The sequence below is a fragment of the Rhamphochromis longiceps genome, linkage group LG7, assembly GCF_057381845.1.
Source record: "Rhamphochromis longiceps isolate RC_006_pf linkage group LG7, R_longiceps_female_GT1.1, whole genome shotgun sequence".
Taxonomy (NCBI): Eukaryota; Metazoa; Chordata; class Actinopteri; order Cichliformes; family Cichlidae; genus Rhamphochromis; species Rhamphochromis longiceps.
Genome location: NC_140563.1, coordinates 14713670 through 14733328, shown reverse-complemented (window position 1 = coordinate 14733328; position 19659 = coordinate 14713670). Strand labels below are relative to the sequence as shown.

At 38.6% G+C, this 19659-nt stretch overlaps 1 protein-coding gene across 1 annotated transcript in view; it reads left to right on the top strand.

Moving 5' to 3' along the window:
* Positions 1-759: 759 nt before the first annotated feature.
* LOC146664993 (mucin-2-like) overlaps positions 760-19659 on the top strand; it is a 32053-nt gene continuing 13153 nt past the window's right edge. The window contains exons 1-29 of the mRNA XM_085412515.1: positions 760-838; positions 1038-1076; positions 1168-1429; positions 1538-1652; positions 2042-2126; positions 2208-2320; positions 2405-2618; positions 3506-3631; positions 4014-4131; positions 4210-4348; positions 4472-4576; positions 4667-4736; positions 4840-4977; positions 5060-5224; positions 5300-5394; positions 5498-5624; positions 5708-5950; positions 8486-8586; positions 8690-8841; positions 9086-9224; positions 9301-9405; positions 10010-10189; positions 10279-10518; positions 10608-10764; positions 10914-11042; positions 16825-16893; positions 17251-17484; positions 17830-18006; positions 18709-19071. Of these exons, the coding sequence (XP_085268641.1) occupies positions 760-838; positions 1038-1076; positions 1168-1429; positions 1538-1652; positions 2042-2126; positions 2208-2320; positions 2405-2618; positions 3506-3631; positions 4014-4131; positions 4210-4348; positions 4472-4576; positions 4667-4736; positions 4840-4977; positions 5060-5224; positions 5300-5394; positions 5498-5624; positions 5708-5950; positions 8486-8586; positions 8690-8841; positions 9086-9224; positions 9301-9405; positions 10010-10189; positions 10279-10518; positions 10608-10764; positions 10914-11042; positions 16825-16893; positions 17251-17484; positions 17830-18006; positions 18709-19071 (4279 nt within the window). The remainder of the gene's footprint in view (positions 839-1037; positions 1077-1167; positions 1430-1537; positions 1653-2041; positions 2127-2207; positions 2321-2404; positions 2619-3505; positions 3632-4013; positions 4132-4209; positions 4349-4471; positions 4577-4666; positions 4737-4839; positions 4978-5059; positions 5225-5299; positions 5395-5497; positions 5625-5707; positions 5951-8485; positions 8587-8689; positions 8842-9085; positions 9225-9300; positions 9406-10009; positions 10190-10278; positions 10519-10607; positions 10765-10913; positions 11043-16824; positions 16894-17250; positions 17485-17829; positions 18007-18708; positions 19072-19659) is intronic.

Genomic DNA, 19659 nt, shown 5'->3' with positions numbered 1-19659 from the left:
GATGATATTTGGCAATGTAAAAATATTGGCAAAGCCTCAGAATTACATCAGTCTCATCATCTCACTTTTTGAGCATTTGCTGTATGTTAATCCAAAGCTACTTATGCTGATTACATATACATCCCATCATGTAGTTAAATCTTAACTTAAATGTGAATAAAGTTACCTGGTAAGACAAAGCAGACTGTCTTAGTGTGTAAACCCTTTCATATCTACACATCTTTGACAAATGTTTACTCAAAGTATGATTCAGTGATTCATAGATGTATTTTACATCAGCAAATTTACTTATGTCAATGAAAGATACAGAGGCCAACCCACAGTTTAAATTCTCTGGGCTGGTCTTTCTGACAATGACGTGAGAAAAGCATGCAATCCTTGTTTGACAATGTGTCGTTCTCATGAAAATCTGTCCTGAAAGTGTTCCATAATAAAAACAAACAAACTGTATGACAATTCAGTTTAAAATATTTTTCTTTATAATGTTGATGTTTGTCCAAGATTACCATTAAAACTGAGGTATGGAGCATGAGAGAGGGAGTGACAAAATATATCATGACTCAAACAGATGAAGATGAAATGTTGTTATAAGACACTTCATGGGTGTGATTTTAATGTAGACAAAAAGGTGAACACCCAGGATGCATCTTCTGCTCCTCCTAAACTGCAAACATCAAATGAACTATATTACGCGGCCCTTTCGGTGAGGTATCAGTTGGTGCACCTTTCCCTCTCTCTGGACAGGGATTGCTCAAAGCCATGAGGTCAGCCAGCATGCAGCTAGAATGGGTGATACCATGGCTCAGCCTTTGCCTTGGCCTATCAGCAGCCACCATTGGTATGTAGTCTATTGTAACACAAAGAGAGTGGTATCCATGACTGTGTGAAGATGAAACTTTAATTATTTCAGCTTTTTTTTCCTTCTGTTTTGTGTTACATTAAGATGAACAGAACTCAAGTACAAGTCATATTTGTCTTCTGACATAATGACGATATGTAGGTGTTATAACTTTTATCTTCTTTTTCTTCTTTTTAAGTCACGGTTCAGGACACTGGAAAAATTCCAGTAATTACAGGTAATTTTTTTTTCAGAGACAAAATAACGCAATGAATAAATAAATGATTAACCATTACACTAGTGTAATGACTTATTTTCTTTCAAAATAGTAGTGAGCCCATCTCACAACAACCAGTTCTGCAGCACATGGGGAAACTACCACTTTAAGACATTTGATGGGAATTTGTTCAGGCTTCCATCCACTTGCAGCTACATCTTTGCATCCCAGTGTAAGGCAGACTACAACAGTTTCAACATTGAGCTCCAACGACAGGAGTCCGATATGGTTACCACCATAAAGAAAGTCACAATGAAACTGGATGGTGAAGTTGTGGAATTAGGCAATGGATTCATCAAAATCAACAATGAACCGTGAGTCTGTCTTACAAATGTGATTTTTCATTGACAGCTGATGCACTGGTTTAATAGACGATTAATATTTAATCTAACTATGATGATTATTTTTTTTATTCCTTATAGTGCTAAAATACCCTTCAGTCGGGGTGGCATTTCAGTAGAAAGCATTGCATCCTATGTTAAAGTTCAGGCAAAGCTGGGATTGGTCTTAATGTGGAATCAAGAAGACTCCCTCTGGGTATGCTTTTTACCTACTGTGTTCGACGCCACTAATGTTTCTGAAGTAATCTATAATAAATAAATTATGCTGATTATAATTACTAAAGAAAGCTAAGTGGATTTTGTGCTTGATACAAATAAATCTCATATACTGCAGATTATAGTAAATAAACTGTATATTATAGTGAACAAATAACTACCAAAGTGTGCTATATGATTTAAACACACTGTGTGTGTCGTGTATTGCTACAGAAATGTTGAGTTTTTTAATTAATATTACCTTTAGCACAGGTAAAAAGCAGCTTTACCAGAGTATTCCTCACTGCACTGTATTATTCAAATAGTAATTATAGATTTCATCTTTATTTCTGCATTTAATTCATATCTAATTTTTGAAATGGTTTTAAGGTTGAACTGGATGCAAAATTCAGAAATCAAACTTGTGGTCTGTGTGGTGACTTCAATGAACTGAATAATGAGTTCACAAATTCAGGTAAGAACTAAATCCTAAAGCTTAAAGAAGACTACAATCCAATTCAGTGATCACACTTGCTAAAACATAATTTCCTATTAGATACAGGGGCTTCTTACTGTATTGAAGAATATGGGGACAAGTGGAAAATCAGTGGTCTGTCTGACAATTGTGAGACCACGTCCTTTAAAGCTAAAGAGTCATGTGAAGTTCCGGTATGTCAAATTATTTTTGCTTGGAAGTATCTTACATATATTTAAATGCATGATATTAAATGCATAATAATCTTTGACCAACAGGAAGATCTCTGCCAGAAACTGAAGACTGAAAGTGCATTTGACAGTTGTCAAGGCCTGATTGAAACCGAGTCCTTCATTGACGCCTGTAAGGAAGATCTGTGCTCCTGTGTCAGCAATGATACGTCTTGTGTGTGTGCGACCATGTCAGAGTACTCCCGTCAGTGTGCTCATGCAGGCGGGACACCAGGGCAGTGGAAGAACCCAGATTTCTGTGGTAAGAACATAAACAAGGGGATTTGTTGTTTTCACTGTACTAACATCCAGTAGCGGTTTCAGATATGGGCGATACGGGCGGTTGCCCGGGGCCGCATCGTGGTGGGGGGCGGCATCACGGGCACCGGCAAAAAAAAAAAAAATGCTCGTACTCATGCTGCCCTAACGTCAGCCAGCGCTTATTGGGAATGGCATAGGCACCGATTGGTTTTCTATTGCCCATTTGCTGGGAGAAAGGGCGCCCTTCCTGCTGCTTGCTGTGCAGAGAGGGGAGGGCGGGTGATTCTGTGACCGGCTGGAGCAGCATCTAATAACCAACTCGCAAAATAAAACAAAATAAAAACAAACCAACAAACACGAAAACACCAGACATTATGATACAGACTTATAATTTGCACCGATGTTTTTTCGAAATTCTATACACAAAAAGTGAGCGCGAGAGCCCTCGGTGCGCCTGCTTGCTGCTGAAGTCAAAGTAAACTTTATTGCCATCTCCACTACATACAGTCCAGTATATAGAGAGACGAGACGACGAGGCTCCAGTTACAGCAGTGCAAGTAAACAAACAATAAATATAAGAAGAGTAAGAAAATAAATCTACACTTTAGGACTAGAGGTAAAGGGATCAATAACAATTTAAAAATTTCTGAAATCTCATAAATGCACCCTAGACAAAGTGAATCTGTGAACTAAGGTGTAGGTGTGTTAGATCATGTTGTGGTGATCCTTGGGTTGAGGGATGGGTGTTCATACTGGAGTACAAAATTAAAACCAATGGAAATGGACAAGAAGTGTTCGCCCAAGGCGCCAAACAGGCTAGGACTGCCACTGCTAACATCACAATTACTTGTTTATTAATTTTAATTCTAACTTTTGTGTGCTTAAAAGGAAAATCATGCCCCTTCAACCTGGAGTATAAGGAATGTGGTAATCCCTGCATGGACACTTGCAAAAACCAGGGCACAAACCAAGTGTGTAGTGAACACTGTGTTGATGGATGTTTCTGTCCATTTGGTAAGTTTTGTAGCTTCTAGAGGATAATATTCTTTCTTTTTTTTTTAAATTGGGGCTAGTATGTATTCACTATTATAATTCTTAGGTTATCACTTTTATTCTTTAAATGTATTATTTTTCCTTTTGACACTCTATAGTGTATTTGTGAAGCTAAATTGGATAATATTTGATCAAATGTTGCCATCCTGGGTTGCAACGTTTACCACAGTGAAATCTAAGAAAATTTCTTCTTAGGTCTTTTTAGCCCATTGGGAAAGTGAGGAAAGTGAGGACATCTATGTTAAAAAATAGGAACATTTGGGGCCTCAAAATGTGCCGATGACATACCCATCAGACCTAATGGTGATTTTGTGTATTATCATAAAACTATCTGTTTCCAAAGGGACTGTGTTGGATGATGTCACACATACTGGGTGCATCACTGTTGACAACTGCAGCTGCCCGCATAATGAAGAAATATACCAACCGGGGCAATCCTACTCCGGGCCATGCAAGAGCTGGTAACTGTATCATTTATAACTTCATATCTATATTCACACTGGTTTATGAAGATGAACTGACGGACCTCTGTTTAACAGCACCTGCAAAAATGGTGAGTGGATCTGTAATCTTAAAGACTGCCCTGGTGTTTGTTCCATCCTGGGTGGCTCTCACATCACCACCTATGACGATAAAACGTATATGTTTCACGGAGAGTGTTCTTATGTTCTGACAAAGGTGAGGTGAAACAGAAAATAACTTTCTTTTGTTTTTTATATTATTTTTATTGTTATTATTCACAAACATGTATTATACATGTAAACTACATGTGTAAGTGCATTTTTGACTTTTCAATTTTAGGAAATCAAAGGGACTTTCAGCCTTCAAGGCGACTTGGCTAAATGTGAAAAATCTGATAAATCAACTTGTCTGGCTTCAATCACTCTACTACTGTCAGATCATGTGGTAAAATATGTGTATATTTTTATCCAGTTTATTTTGTTTTCCAATGGTTCAGATGGCTTTTCTGATATAGTAATATACTTTGTCCTATAGATTGTTAAAATTGATGCCAGTGGGCGAGTCTTTTACCACACACTGCTCACTCAGCTTCCTCTCTTTTTGGGTGAGCACTTGTTTATCTTTTAGTGAATGAAATCTCAACATTTAAATGAGTCTCATTATTTAATTTGAAAATATATACGTATAAAATATATTTCCCTTTACAGATGATATCACAATTTTCCACCCATCTACATTCTTTCTTGTAATGCAAACCACCTACGGGCTTGATGTTGAGATTCAGCTCACACCTGTTATGCAGGTCTACATCAAAGCCAGTGTATCTAATAAAGGAAAACTCGTCGGTGGGTTTGGATTTTGATTGGTTTTGGGATTAAGTTTAAAGTGTGAAGATTGTTATGTTACACCATGATCATCTTTATCCAGGTCTGTGTGGAGATTTTGATAACGATGGATTACAGGACTTCAAAACAACCTCCGGTATAATTGAAAAAACAGCTTGGACATTTGCCAACACATGGAAAACCAAGCCAAACTGCCCTGACGTGACAAATATACTCGGGGACCCCTGTAGTTTGAGTACAGAAAAGGGTAGGTCACAGTCATCATGCTCTATGTTTTGTTGATGGCTTATCACTTTTTAAGTAAACCTGTTTCTTTCTGTAGAGGAATATGCCAAACACTGGTGCTCCCAGCTGTCAGACCCAAAAGGTGTTTTTTCACCGTGCCATCCTGTGGTACACCCAGTAGAGTATCAACTTGTAAGCAGGGATTTCTTCTTTTTTGTAATCAAGTGTATGTTTTTATTTTAATTATTTATTAGCTTTAACTGATGATTAAGCTTTTTGCTGTTTCTCTTCGCAGAATTGTATTTATGACACCTGTGCCTGTGAAAAAAGTGAGGATTGCTTGTGTGCTGCTTTGTCCGCCTATGTTCATGCATGTGCTATTGAAGGTGTATTATTGACTGGATGGAGGAACAACACATGCCGTAAGTTTAAATGAAATTATCTACTACAATAAATCATATCTGTCTCTGTTTAAACTGTAAAGGGTCCTTTTTTCTTCCAACAGAGAAATACACAAATGACTGCCCACCTACTTTTGTGTATGACTACAAAATGACAAGCTGTGGTCGCACCTGTCGCTCTCTTAGTCAGTCAGATTTAACATGTGGGGTTGATTTTACTGAGCTTGATGGCTGTGGCTGTGCTGAAGGAACTTATCTAAATGAGAAGAACAAGTGTGTGTTACCCTCACAATGTTCCTGTTACGCTGGAGACACAGTGGTGCATCCCGGGCAGGTTACTACACTCAGTAATGGACAGACTTGGTATGTTTTTCCATATATTCTGTATTTTTATTAATTCATTAATTTAGTTATTTATTTATTTTGTGTTTTGATGATGTTTGATGGTTAACATAAAGTAGATAAGAACAAGGGAAGAGAAAACACCAATAATTTAGTATGCTGTGAAGTACTGCACTTGTGCTTGCCAAGATGTTTTTTTGGTGCCTTTATACTTGTAGAAGAGTATGCGATTGATTGGTTGTACTTTGCCCTACAAAAGTCTGCCTAAAGTGGAGTGAAATTGTGGCCAATATATGAGACAAAAACTGTAAACTTGTTACATTTCTATTTTTTGTCTGGAACTTTTTTCCCATGTCCATTTTTCATGGGGCAAGATATTTGATACTCTGAAACCAGGTACTAGTAACCAATGTTCCTTCTAATTTTTTATGTGTCTGAGCAAACACACAAACTCTCTGAGCGGTCCCTTGGACCACCATAAGCAACATTAGACGTGTGCACATCATTGAATCCATCCAAGTTACATGGTTTATTAAAATAATCAAATTACAGCATTTACATTTATGTTGGACTACTTTTAATTAACTGCTTTAATCCACTTACAATGAAAATTTAAAAAATAAATCTTGTTCAAGACCTGTGTAGTATGTTAACACTATTGGAAGTAAAAATAACTTGAACTCCAATTTTGAAAACACAATTTTTTATTATTATTTTTTAAATAAAGCTCTGACTGTATTATGAGTATGAGTCTGTGGTCTGGGAGAGAGTCTTGTAACTCTCTGTCTGTAAAATACAGTATATGATGACCAATGTTGGGCAATTAATTATATAGTTCTTCAAAAAAATGAGTTTTGCAAACAACTAAATTTTTTGCAGCTATTTACCTAAAAATGCAGCCAAGGCGTTTAAAAAAAAAAAAAAACATTTCAAACTACTTACAGAACAATCAACTGTTCTGCATCAAATTTGATGCCACACAAAGTATTTGTGCCACTCCAAAAAATAATTTTTGTCCACTATGAGATAAAGGTGAACATCACAAGCCTGCAGACCTGGCAACAGGAGATGTATCACTCCTGTAACACCTGCAACATTCAGCAGTCGCCTCATTGTTCTGACACACACAACAAAACTAGTGACTACACTACACACTAACTACACAACACATTAACTTCAGACTCCAAACACACGAAACATCGTAAATCTCTCACATCTCCAAACCCCGCCGTCACTCCTAAAACTTCCCCCCTTCCTAAACATCTAAATGTCATGCTGCCAACATTTTTAGATTGGTCAACATGGTACATTTGTCCACCAATAGGAAAGGATGGGGCGGGGTTAGTTTTGTTTTTGCTCACATCATTGGCTGGAGCAGCCACTTACTGACTCACACTACAAAACAGAATAAATTGTTTTAATTCCAATTCAGGTTAGATTTTTTTGGTGCGCAACACAGATTTTCTGTGTGCGGAGACCGTGCCAGCAGTGTGCGATTACACACACTCTTAGAAGGAACATTGCTAGTAACCATTGAATCCAGTTGGATGTAACATCGTTTCAAGTTGACATTGGGCCATAGCAATGCAAATGTGTGGGTTTTGATAGGGTGAAGCAAAGTCAATTAAATACAATAAATAAAATTACGTTTTTTGCTTTACAGTAGTTAGCCTTGGGGGTCCTAAAAACACCATTGTGCACCATTTCAAATATTCTTGTCAAATAGTCCAGCTTGATAATTATTGATATTATTGTGAGATGTAAAATAAAACTGTATTATTGGCAAATTATACATTAAGTAACAAACTGAAGCCACTGTGAAGTGGACATGGACACACTCAGAAAATGGAGACATGCCACACAGTCCAATGTGAATCAAAACAAGCATGCTAGACACACTTGTCAACAAAAGATGGCAGTAATTTAAAGGACGAGTGCAAATAAATAAGAAAAGTTAAAAAAGAACATTGTTTGAGATGAAATGAAAGAGAAATTGCTTTCACTTTGGTAGTTTTACTTGATAGCTATTTTTAGGCAGGGGCAGGGCATGCGTGTTTGGCTTCTTTGTTTTTTAACCCTGTTACAAAACAAATAACTCATTTCATTCAGCAAGTGGACTCACTTAACTCTCAGGGCCTATGCAAATGTGCAAAGAAGTTAAGATTCTGGCAAATTCAAGTTTCATTATATCAAAGAACTTTATTGCTTCACTGATGTGGTTCAGCTTGTGACATGCCCAAGTATCACCAAGTGAAGTTGTCCCAGGAATGTTTAACCTGAATACACACAGCTGCAATTGATACCTTGTTATTTCATTGAACTGATACAATGCATCTCTTTTCTTTGTCTTGCCTATCTTCATTTATGTTTCAGCTCTTGCTATGGTGGAGAATTAACCTGTTCAGGAAAACAAGTGATTCAAAGTAGGTACAAAGTACTTAATTACTGTTCATTAAATGGTTATTTCTACTGAAAAGCAAAGTATAAGTAAATACAACCATACAGTTGTGTCCCTTTAAAGACACTGTCATTGTTCTCAGCATGCACAAGCCCAATGGTTTTCCTCAACTGCTCAAATGCAAAGCCGGGAGAAAAGGGATCTGAGTGCCAAAAAAGCTGCCAGACACTGAACAAACAATGTGTAAGACTGAGAAGCTGATTCATAACTGCCACACATGGACATTACAACAGCATAATCAGTTATTAAGCATATTGATGAAATATGTCTCTGTTATCCTGAACAGATCAGCACAGATTGTATCTCAGGATGTGTATGTCCTGATGGCCTGCTATCAGATAATAATGGAGGCTGTGTAAAGCAGGAGGACTGCCCCTGCCCATATAATGGACAATACTATAAACATGGACAATCTGTTAAAGTAGACTGCAATACATGGTGAGGGCTTTTTTTGTTCTTCTTGGGGTTTTTTCTAACAATTTCCTGTTATTTACTCATCCATCAACTCTGTTTAAATAAAGAGTATATTTTAAAAACACACTAAATAATACTCAAACTCTGGTGTCCCCAAGCATGTTTTTCACATCACTGAAACTTTTTTTTTGGGGGGGGGGGGGGGGGGGGGGGGGGGGCTTTGGGAATAGTTATTTAACAAGATTTAACTTCCCTTTTCAAATCTAAGCACATGCAAAAGCAGCATATGGGAATGTACAGGTCAAGACTGTGGTGGAACCTGTACCATTTATGGAGCAGGGAATTACATCACTTTTGATGAATCAAGATTTGCCTTTAGTGGAGGCTGTAGCTACATCTTCACCCAGGTACAGTCTGCACTTACGTTTAATCTTTATGACCTGTTAAAATCAGTCCTGTGATACTGACATGAGAATCCTGCAGGATTCCTGTGGAGGTGAGAACGGCACCTTTCAGGTACTGACTGAGAGCATCCCCTGCGAAAATGCTGAAAGCGTCTGCTCCTTTGACATCACGCTCTATTTAGGGGTATGTAAATATGAACAGAAATTGCATTTACAAGTTGTTTTTTTTAAAAAGATAGATACCTTAATAATTAATAATTATGCATTACAGGCACCTTCCTTATCTGTTTTTAAATCATGTCTTAAAACATATTTATTTACCTTGGCTTTTAGCATAGCAGGACTTGTTGATGTCTCTTAATATGTTTCTTATTAATTATATTATTTTTAATTTTAAGATATTTTATATGTAATTTAAACTGTTTCCTCTCTGTTTTATATTTGTAGCACTTTGGTCAACATTGTTGGATGTAAAGTGCGTCATAAATAAAGATGCTATGCTATGCTATGCTATTACCTCATTATTATTATCACTATATGAGAAAATGGGTTTTTTGAAAAAGAAACAGGGTACACAGTGTTGTCGTTAATATAGTGAGTTGGACTGTGTGTTTCAACATGAGCCCTGTTCTATTTTTGAAAATTAAGCATGGCAAAAAATTAAATATTAACCTTTTGCTGGGTACTGTAATCTGGTCTACAATTGTTGCAAATCCATACGTATTAATGTTCCTAAATGGTCACATCGTTTTTCACAATTCCCAATTAGCATGTTTTGTTTTTAACAGAACAGTGAAATTCGTCTCTCAGATGAACATATCAAAGTTTTTAAAAAAAACAGTGGGGAAGAAATACCCTATCAAGTCCACACTTTGGGTTTATATCTCGTCATTGAAGCGAAGAATGGCCTTATTGTCATTTGGGATAAAAAGACAACCCTCATGATAAAACTCAGATCTACATTCAAGGTCTGTGAGCACACACACACATACACACATACACATATATAGATAGAGAGAGAGATAGAGAGATATAAACAAACTTGTTCTTTTCTTAGGGCAAAGTCTGCGGTCTGTGTGGAAATTTTGATGGAAATATCAAGAATGATTTCACTACCAGAAATAAAGAAGTTGTGGTTGATCCCCTTATATTCGGAAACAGCTGGCAAGTGTCACCTAGCTGCTCAAGTGCACAAACTCCAAAGGATGCATGTACACTGTACTCACACAGACAGGCATGGGCAGTGAAGCACTGCAGCATTATCAAGAGTGCAGTATTTGAGGCCTGCTATTCAAAGGTAAGTGTTTATGAATGTAAGTAAACGTTTAGGCTATAATGGACCAAAGTCACTCTTTACTTACATTTACAATTACTTATTCCAAAAAGGTGGATCCCCAACAATATTTTGATGCCTGTGTGAGAGACACGTGTGCCTGTAATTCAGGAGGAGATTGTGAATGTTTCTGTTCAGCTGTAGCAGCTTATGCAGCAGCCTGTAATGAGGCAGGAGTGTGCGTGAAATGGAGAACTCCCACCATCTGCCGTGAGCGTTTTTTTTTATTTTTCTGTGACAAGATACATATAAAATGCAAAGTATAATAATAACTGTCAGCATGAGCTAAGTTTACAAATAAGGTTTAATGTAAAATCGAGTTCATTGTTATTTATGATTTATTACTTTTGTTTTATTAGCTGTATTCTGTGATTATTACAACCCTGATGGACAGTGTGAATGGCACTATAAGCCTTGTGGAAGATCATGCATGAAGACATGCAGAAATCCCTCTGGAATATGCTACAATCAACTTCCCGCATTAGAAGGTATGCATTGTAAGAAAAGGAAAGTACATGCATTTGTAGGTTCATAATTATACAGCCAGGCATCACTGACCATGTCTCCTCCTTCTAAGTAAAGTAGATAATGTAGTGTAAATGTGCCCCCATGTTCAACGACTGTTTGAAACCAGCTGTATTGGTGTCCTATATCTACCTTTTAGCTAATTTACTGACAAAATACTTCAGAAACTGGTGACGGGGGCTGCTGCTCTCACTGACATCATGATATTATTATTGACCTATTATTGTACAGTCTTTACTTTACAATACTTTTCAAATTAAAACACCTCGAGGCAACTGTTGAAATTAAATAGAATTTAACTGAATTGAAAGAAAGAACGATGGGATTTTAACCACACATTTATTTCTTAATAAATAAATACGAGGACATCACAAGTTTTTTTTTAACAAAATAAAAAAGCAGTCAAAAAACACATGGTTGAAATAATATTGACCATCGACAAAAGAACAGACCACATTATTAAAACACAACTGAGAGAAAAAATCTGTCAAATGATCCACCAATGAATAAAACAGAAATTCAGCTTTAATATTTAACCAGTAAAATGACCATTTGAAAATGGTCCAAGCTTGAAAAAGGCTGTTATAAAACATTGGCATTTAATAAGAAGATGAGATCAAATTACAATTTCATAAAATTATCCATTCCCAACTATCCCATTCCTCTTACAAAGCACTAGTTACTGGTTTCCTGAAAACATGTTCTTCCCTTCCCATCAGGTATTTCTGAATTATCTGCATTCTGAAAGCTGCAGTTCTGCTCTCTAGGTGAACTAGTCCTTGTCCACCTTTTTCTTTGTGCAAAAAAAGCACAGCCTGGGATATCCAATGTCAGTTATCCCAAAAAAACTTGATCATCAAAGACTGAATTTATTTAATAATAAGGAAGTGGGCTCTAAACAAGTTAATCTATGCCACAATAAAAAACAAACTTAGTTTATAATATATTTATAATAGGCACCCTACCTTTATATGACATCTGCGGTAACAACCATCTCCACTTCCCTAACTTCCCCTCAATTCTTGTTTAGTGTGTCTTCATGTCCCAGTTACACACCCAGATACTTCAAACATCCTCTTTTCCATTTCAAACCACCTGGAAGTTTTGGGACCCCAACAATATGACATCACAATGAGCTTGAGACCTCCAAAATATCTTTGACTAGTGACACATTATCAACAATAGACCTGCCTGGCACGCCGTAGGTTTGTGTTCAGTGGACAACATGATTCATCACCTTCTTTGGTCTGTTTGCCAGCACTTTTGACAGTGCACATTATAATCAGTGCACAATAAAGAGACAGGCCACCAGTCCTTAATATAGTGGAGATCACCTTTCTTTGGTAAGAATGTTAGAACAGCTCTCGTGTAGCTCTGAGGCAAAAAAAACTTCAGCGAAGCCCTTCTCAACAACCTCCATGATATCATCACAAAGGTCAGACCAAAAAGCTTTATTGTGCCTTACTGGCATACTTTGTAAAGCAGTATAAACTTCTTTTAATGTTAGAGGCTCCCCCAGCTCCTTGTTGAACTCCTCAGAAACTCTGGATTGACTAGTCCAGAAGTTATTAAAAGTCTTTTAAAAGCTATAAAGATCTGAGTAAAGATCCACTGTGCTTCAATGATGTCACTATCTGCTGTTATAAGATCTCCAGCAGATGATTTCAAACCATGCATGAACTTGATCTGTCCTTTTGGGGGGTTTTCCAATGAAAAGAAAAACTTGTATGTCCATCAGGGAGAGACTTGAGGTTCTCAAACCAACCTTGAGCTCCTGTGAAATCTGCAGACACCTGTAGCTCCACTATGTCAATCTCCAGTTCTCTCATATATTTGGCCGAAGAGACATTGACAGTATACTGTTGACAAAATTCTTTGATTTCAGTTTTTCTCCAATCCCATCACTGCATTAAAGACATAAAATCATATTTTCTACATGTATACACTCTCCAGAAAAAAAAATAGCTGTCTAATCTAGCTGCAGACAAAAATGTTCTCTACTCCTGGCCCATGTATATTGTCTTTCTTGATTGTACATATCCTTCCCTACATCAACTAAAGACTGTGCTTCTGTCAAACACTTTAGAAATGTTTAAGTGCACAAATGAGGTTCTAAATGATTCCTGTCCAACTGATTATTTTCTATACAGCTAAACTCTCCAGCCAAATAAAGAAACTCATCTGGCTGGCAGTTGCATAAGATATCTTCAAGCTTCTGTAAAAAAATAAAAATAAAAAATTCTCTCTGGCCCTGTATTCAGAGCATACATATTCAAAAAATACAATTTTAAAACACTCATACTTTGCCTTCACCACTATTAATCTGCCCTTTATCACCTGATGAAATTAATTGGAATCTGGTAAAAAAAAAAAATTAAGGAGTGCCATTCCATCACTAGCTCTGTTTAAATGAAAATATTTAACATTTTGCACACCATTTACAGATTTAATGGTTGAACTGGCCAGACTATCTGCAGTCCAGCCTTCCTCTTTATCTTCATCCTCTTAGTCTATATCACTATTATGCAGTGTTGGTCAAGTTACTTGAAAAAAGTAATCAGTAACTAATTACTGATTACTTCCCAAAAAAAGTAATCCCATTACTTTACTGATTACTTATTTTCAAAAGTAATTAATTACTTAGTTACTTAGTTACTTCAGTTTCACGATTTACAACCTGAATAGGTGATAAAGTGATAGATCTTTCAGCCCAATTCTACTTTTTCTACATAATCCATCATACAGAATGTAATCAAATGGAAAGGTCCCTTTTTAAAACTTGTTTTCAATGAATCTTTATTTATAAAGCACTTTTCATACAAAAAATGTAGCACAAAGTGCTTCACATAGTTAAAAGCAGCCCACGCCACCCTCCAATTCACTCCCCGCACTCTCATTAGCATAAATGATGTGAATACACACATATCCCCCCCCCCCCACACACACACGCGCACACTTAAAGAGTAAAAATTGGGCTGGGTTCACATGAGCCAAGTGAGGAAACACTATAACAGGGAGCCGTCTGCACCGGGAGCCGGTCACAGACCGCAGCCTCCAGGCTGGGCACACAGCAGGAGGGAGGCAAAGGAGCCCCCCAGCCAGGCTGAGAGGACCCCCAGAGACCCAGCAGCCACGGTCGATCACAGCCCCGGTGCAGAGAGCCCCCTCCGAGGAAACACTGGAGATATAACACAATAGGCTATATACAGAGTAAAATGATCAAATAAATAAGAAAGGGATACAATATAAATATAAATAGAGTAAGAAGATTAAAAAAATGAATAAGAATAAAATCAATAAATATTAGGTAGAGCCTAAATTAATAATAAAATAACAGGATAGAATAAATAAGCATAAAATAAATAAACGTTAGGTGAAAGCTAAATTAAAAAGGTGGGTCTTGAGCCTGTTCTTAAAAACATGTACGTTCTCTGCGGCCCTGAGCTCCTCCGGCAGGCTGTTCCACAGACGAGGACCATACCACTGAAAAGCTGCCTCTCCGTGAGTATGTGTCCTGACTTTAGGGACAATCAAAAGGCCAGTACCAGAGGACCTCAGGGTCTGCGAGGGTTCATATGGTAAAAGCAGATCTGAGAGATAAGAAGGCCCAAGACCATTAAGACATTTAAAAACCAATAAAAGAACTTTAAAATCGATCCTGAAACACACGGGGAGCCAATGCAGCGATTCTAAAACCGGTGTAATGTGGGCCCGCCCTCTGGTCTTCGTCAGCACACGAGCTGCCGAGTTTATTAGTTTTAATCTTTTAACTTTATGCATCAAGCAAAAATTTTATTATATGCACCATTCTCTGGCTGAAAGAAATTTGTTTAATATTTAAACCTATTTTCTGCACATTCCAGCACATAAAATATTTTTTTTGTGTGTGTTTACACTCAGTCTTTCAAATAGATGCAAGTAAAACACAGCAGAAAATAAATAAAATCAAAGACTCAGCGGTCCTTTTGCTCTATTTTCACCTGTAAAGCAGGAGTAGGGTAGGCGGAGGTTTACCCTGGTGCAGGTGTGCCGCGGTGGTCAGTGGAAGAATCCGCGAGTTTCTCTGTGAGTTTCCCATTACGTCGTATGCTTGCTTGGAAGTTTAGGGGGTTATTTTCGCTGTAAAAAGAAGTTTTCTTCCCACGCACAACGGACACTAATGTTTTTGTCACTTTTTATGGAATCAAACTTAAAGTAAGGTCAGTACTTCCACGCTTTAAACGCTACACGCTCATACTCTCTCCCGCACTCGATATATTATCCACTGTTGATCTGCAGACAGCTGTTGTCAAGAACGTCACACTCGCTTACGTCACTGTCATGAGACATTCTCGCAAAAAAAATCACGGTTTTAGTAATGCAGTAACGCAGCGTTCCTACGCGAAAGTAACGGTAATCTAATTACCGTTTTTGCAATAGTAATCCCTTACTTAACTCGTTACTTGAAAAAAGTAATCGGATTACAGTAACTACTTACTGCCCATCTCTGCTATTATGTTCTGCCAGATTGTTTCCTGAGCTTTCCATCTCTATTTTATCTGTGACTTCATTTTCAATTTGAGAGCTAACTATACTCTCTATTAATTTCTTTTTGACAGAAACTTTAAAGGAATCTTTTATCAGCGTTTGACTGGCTTCTGTATCCACGGTTCCATTTGTAGTCATTTTCCTTTCTTGAGGCTTCTGTTAACTCTGCTTTTACTACACTTGTGTTATTCTCCTGATTGTCCTGTGTATACATCACTGTTTGACTTTGAGTTTTTTCCAGGACACACTCAAACTAAATGTCCAACTTTACCACAACTAAAACACACGAAAGCTCCCAAAGTTGCATGGATATTATTACCAAATCCACAAAGATCCACTCGCACCCTAAACACTAGATTAAGGTCCTCATCCCTTTTATTAATACTCATAAGAACCTGTTGCCCGTGTGAAACAACATGCTTTCACAGCGCTGATTTGAAACTTGATGACAGCTTTCTGATCTGAGATAATTTTTCCATGCAGAGACAATTCTTTCACCAGAGATTTATTGCTGATAAACAGAGGAATGTTGCAATATGGACTTAGCTGGCATGCTTAAAGGAGAAACTGACAAAAAAAATATAATTCACCAATTTACACTTTTAAATTACATTTTGCCTTCTCCATACTGTCAACAAAGATCACCACTGCGCTATTTGTCTGAGCAGCAGATTTAATGCTGCTTTGGCCCAAAATTTCACCCAACACCAGACTACACTCCTCGATCTTAAAACCATGTTATCTCATAAGTTTAGTGAAGTCCATTTCGGCAACTTGTACGCCAACTGGCCGAAACACTGGTATTGCACACTCAAAAGAAAATCAGTAACACTCACTTAAACTCTAAGCAAACAATCAATTCTAAATATAATACCCAGTAAAACACACACACACACAAACACACACAACAGGTAGAAAAGTAAAGTTAGAAGCAAGTCCTCAATCTCTCAGTGAGACTCACCACATGCTCCACTACCACACTCCCAGCATGCAATTCAGAGAGTAAGGAAGAAAGAATAAGGATTTTTTTTTTTAATTGTGTTCAGAGCAGTCACAGCATGGGAATCCACTGTGAAAAGCATAATACTTTGTACTGTGGCGTTACCTATTGTTTTATTTCCACTTCTCAGAGTTGTTCAAAATAGTTAGGCTAGATTTCATGCATGCACCTATTTTGTGTGAGGTTTGAAAATTTACAGTGATTTCTCAATTCTTAAGGCTGCTATCCAACTTGCCCACCTGAAAGGCCTTATTTGGAAGAAGAAACCATGAAATGTGTTGATATATGTGGAACAACACCCATAACAACCACAACAGGAACACCTCCCACAACAACAACTACATTTTCACCTCCCACAACAACAACTACAATTTCACCGCCTACAACAACAACGACAGGATCGCCTCCCACAACAACCACCACGGGAACACGTCCCACAACAACAACCACTGGAACAACGCCCACAACAACCACAACAGGAACACCTCCCACAACAACAACTACATTTTCACCTCCCACAACAACAACCACAGGAACACCTCCCACAACAACAACCACAGAAACAACCACTACAACACCTTGCAATGACTACGAGTGTACATGGTCATCCTGGAGTAATAAGAATTATCCCACTAGTACTCCAGATGGTGGAGATTATGAATCCATCGCTAACATTACTGATCTGGACCTGAGTGTGTGCAAAAAACCGCTGAAGATACAATGCAGAGCTAAAGATTTCCCAGATATGTCGCTGGAAGACTTAGGTCAAACTTTAGTATGTGACCAACAAGATGGACTTATCTGTCATAACAAAGACCAAGGTTTTCCTCCAAAATGTAATGACTATGAAATACGAGCTTTATGTTGCCGTTATACTTGTGAGCCTACCACAACAACCACTGTATCCACAACAACAACTACAGGCTCGCCTCCCACAACAACAACCACAGGAACACCGCCCACAACAACAACTACATTTTCACCTCCAACAACAACAACTACATTTTCACCTCCCACAACAACAATGACAGGAACACCTCCCACAACAACCACAACTGGAACACCGCCCACAACAACCACAACAGGAACATCTCCCACCACAACAACTACATTTTCACCTCCCACAACAACAACCACAGGAACAACCACTACAACACCTTGCAATGACTACGAGTGTACATGGTCATCCTGGAGTAATAAGAATTATCCCACTAGTACTCCAGATGGTGGAGATTATGAATCCATCGCTAACATTACTGATCTGGACCTGAGTGTGTGCACAAAACCACTGAAGATACAATGCAGAGCTAAAGATTTCCCAGATATGTCGCTAGAAGACTTAGGTCAAACTTTAGTATGTGACCAACAAGATGGACTTATCTGTCATAACAAAGACCAAGGTTTTCCTCCAAAATGTAATGACTATGAAATACGAGCTTTATGTTGCCATTATACTTGTGAGCCTACCACAACAACCACTGTATCCACAACAGCAACTACAGGCTCACCTCCCACAACAACAACCACAGGAACACCGCCCACAACAACAACTACATTTTCACCTCCAACAACAACAACTACATTTTCACCTCCCACAACAACAACGACAAGAACACCTCCCACAACAACCACAACTGGAACACCGCCCACAACAACAAGTACAATTTCACCACCCACAACAACAACCACTGGAACACCTCCCACAACAACAACAACCGCAGGAACACCTCCCACAACAACCACCACATTTTCACCTCCCACAACAACAACTACAATTTCACCGCCCACAACAACCACAACAGGAACAACTCCCACAACAGCAACCACTGGAACACCGCCCACAACAACAACAACCACAGGAACACCTCACACAACAACCACCACATTTTCACCTCCCACAACAACAACCACAGGATCGCCTCCCACAACAACAACAACAGGGACACCTCCCACAACAACCACCACAAGAACACCTCCCACAACAACAACCACTGGAACAACGCCCACAACAACCACAACAGGAACACCTCCCACCACAACAACTACATTTTCACCTCCCACAACAACAACCACAGGAACACCTCCCACAACAACAACCACAGAAACAACCACTACAACACCTTGCAATGACTACGAGTGTACATGGTCACCCTGGAGTAATAAGAATTATCCCAGTAGTACTCCAGATGGTGGAGATTATGAATCCATCGCTAACATTACTGATCTGGACCTGAGTGTGTGCAAAAAACCGCTGAAGATACAATGCAGAGCTAAAGATTTCCCAGATATGTCGCTGGAAGACTTAGGTCAAACTTTAGTATGTGACCAACAAGATGGACTTATCTGTCATAACAAAGACCAAGGTTTTCCTCCAAAATGTAATGACTATGAAATACGAGCTTTATGTTGCCGTTATACTTGTGAGCCTACCACAACAACCACTGTATCTACAACAACAACTACAGGCTCGCCTCCCACAACAACAACCACAGGAACACCGCCCACAACAACAACTACATTTTCACCTCCCACAACAACAACAACGACAGGAACACCTCCCACAACAACCACAACTGGAACACCGCCCACAACAACCACAACAGGAACACATCCCACAACAACAAGTACAATTTCACCGCCCACAACAACAACCACTGGAACACCGCCCACAACAACAACAACCACAGGAACACCTCCCACAACAACCACCACATTTTCACCTCCCACAACAACAAGTACAATTTCACCGCCCACAACAACAACCACAGGAACACCTCCCACAACAACCACCACATTTTCACCTCCCACAACAACAACTACAATTTCATCGCCCACAACAACAACCACTGGAACACCACCCACAACAACAACTACATTTACACCGCCCACAACAACAACAACGACAGTAACACCTCCCACAACAACCACAACTGGAACACCGCCAACAACAACCACAACAGGAACACCTCCCACAACAACAACCACAGGAACACCTCCCACAACAACCACCACATTTTCACCTCCCACAACAACAACCACAGGATCGCCTCCCA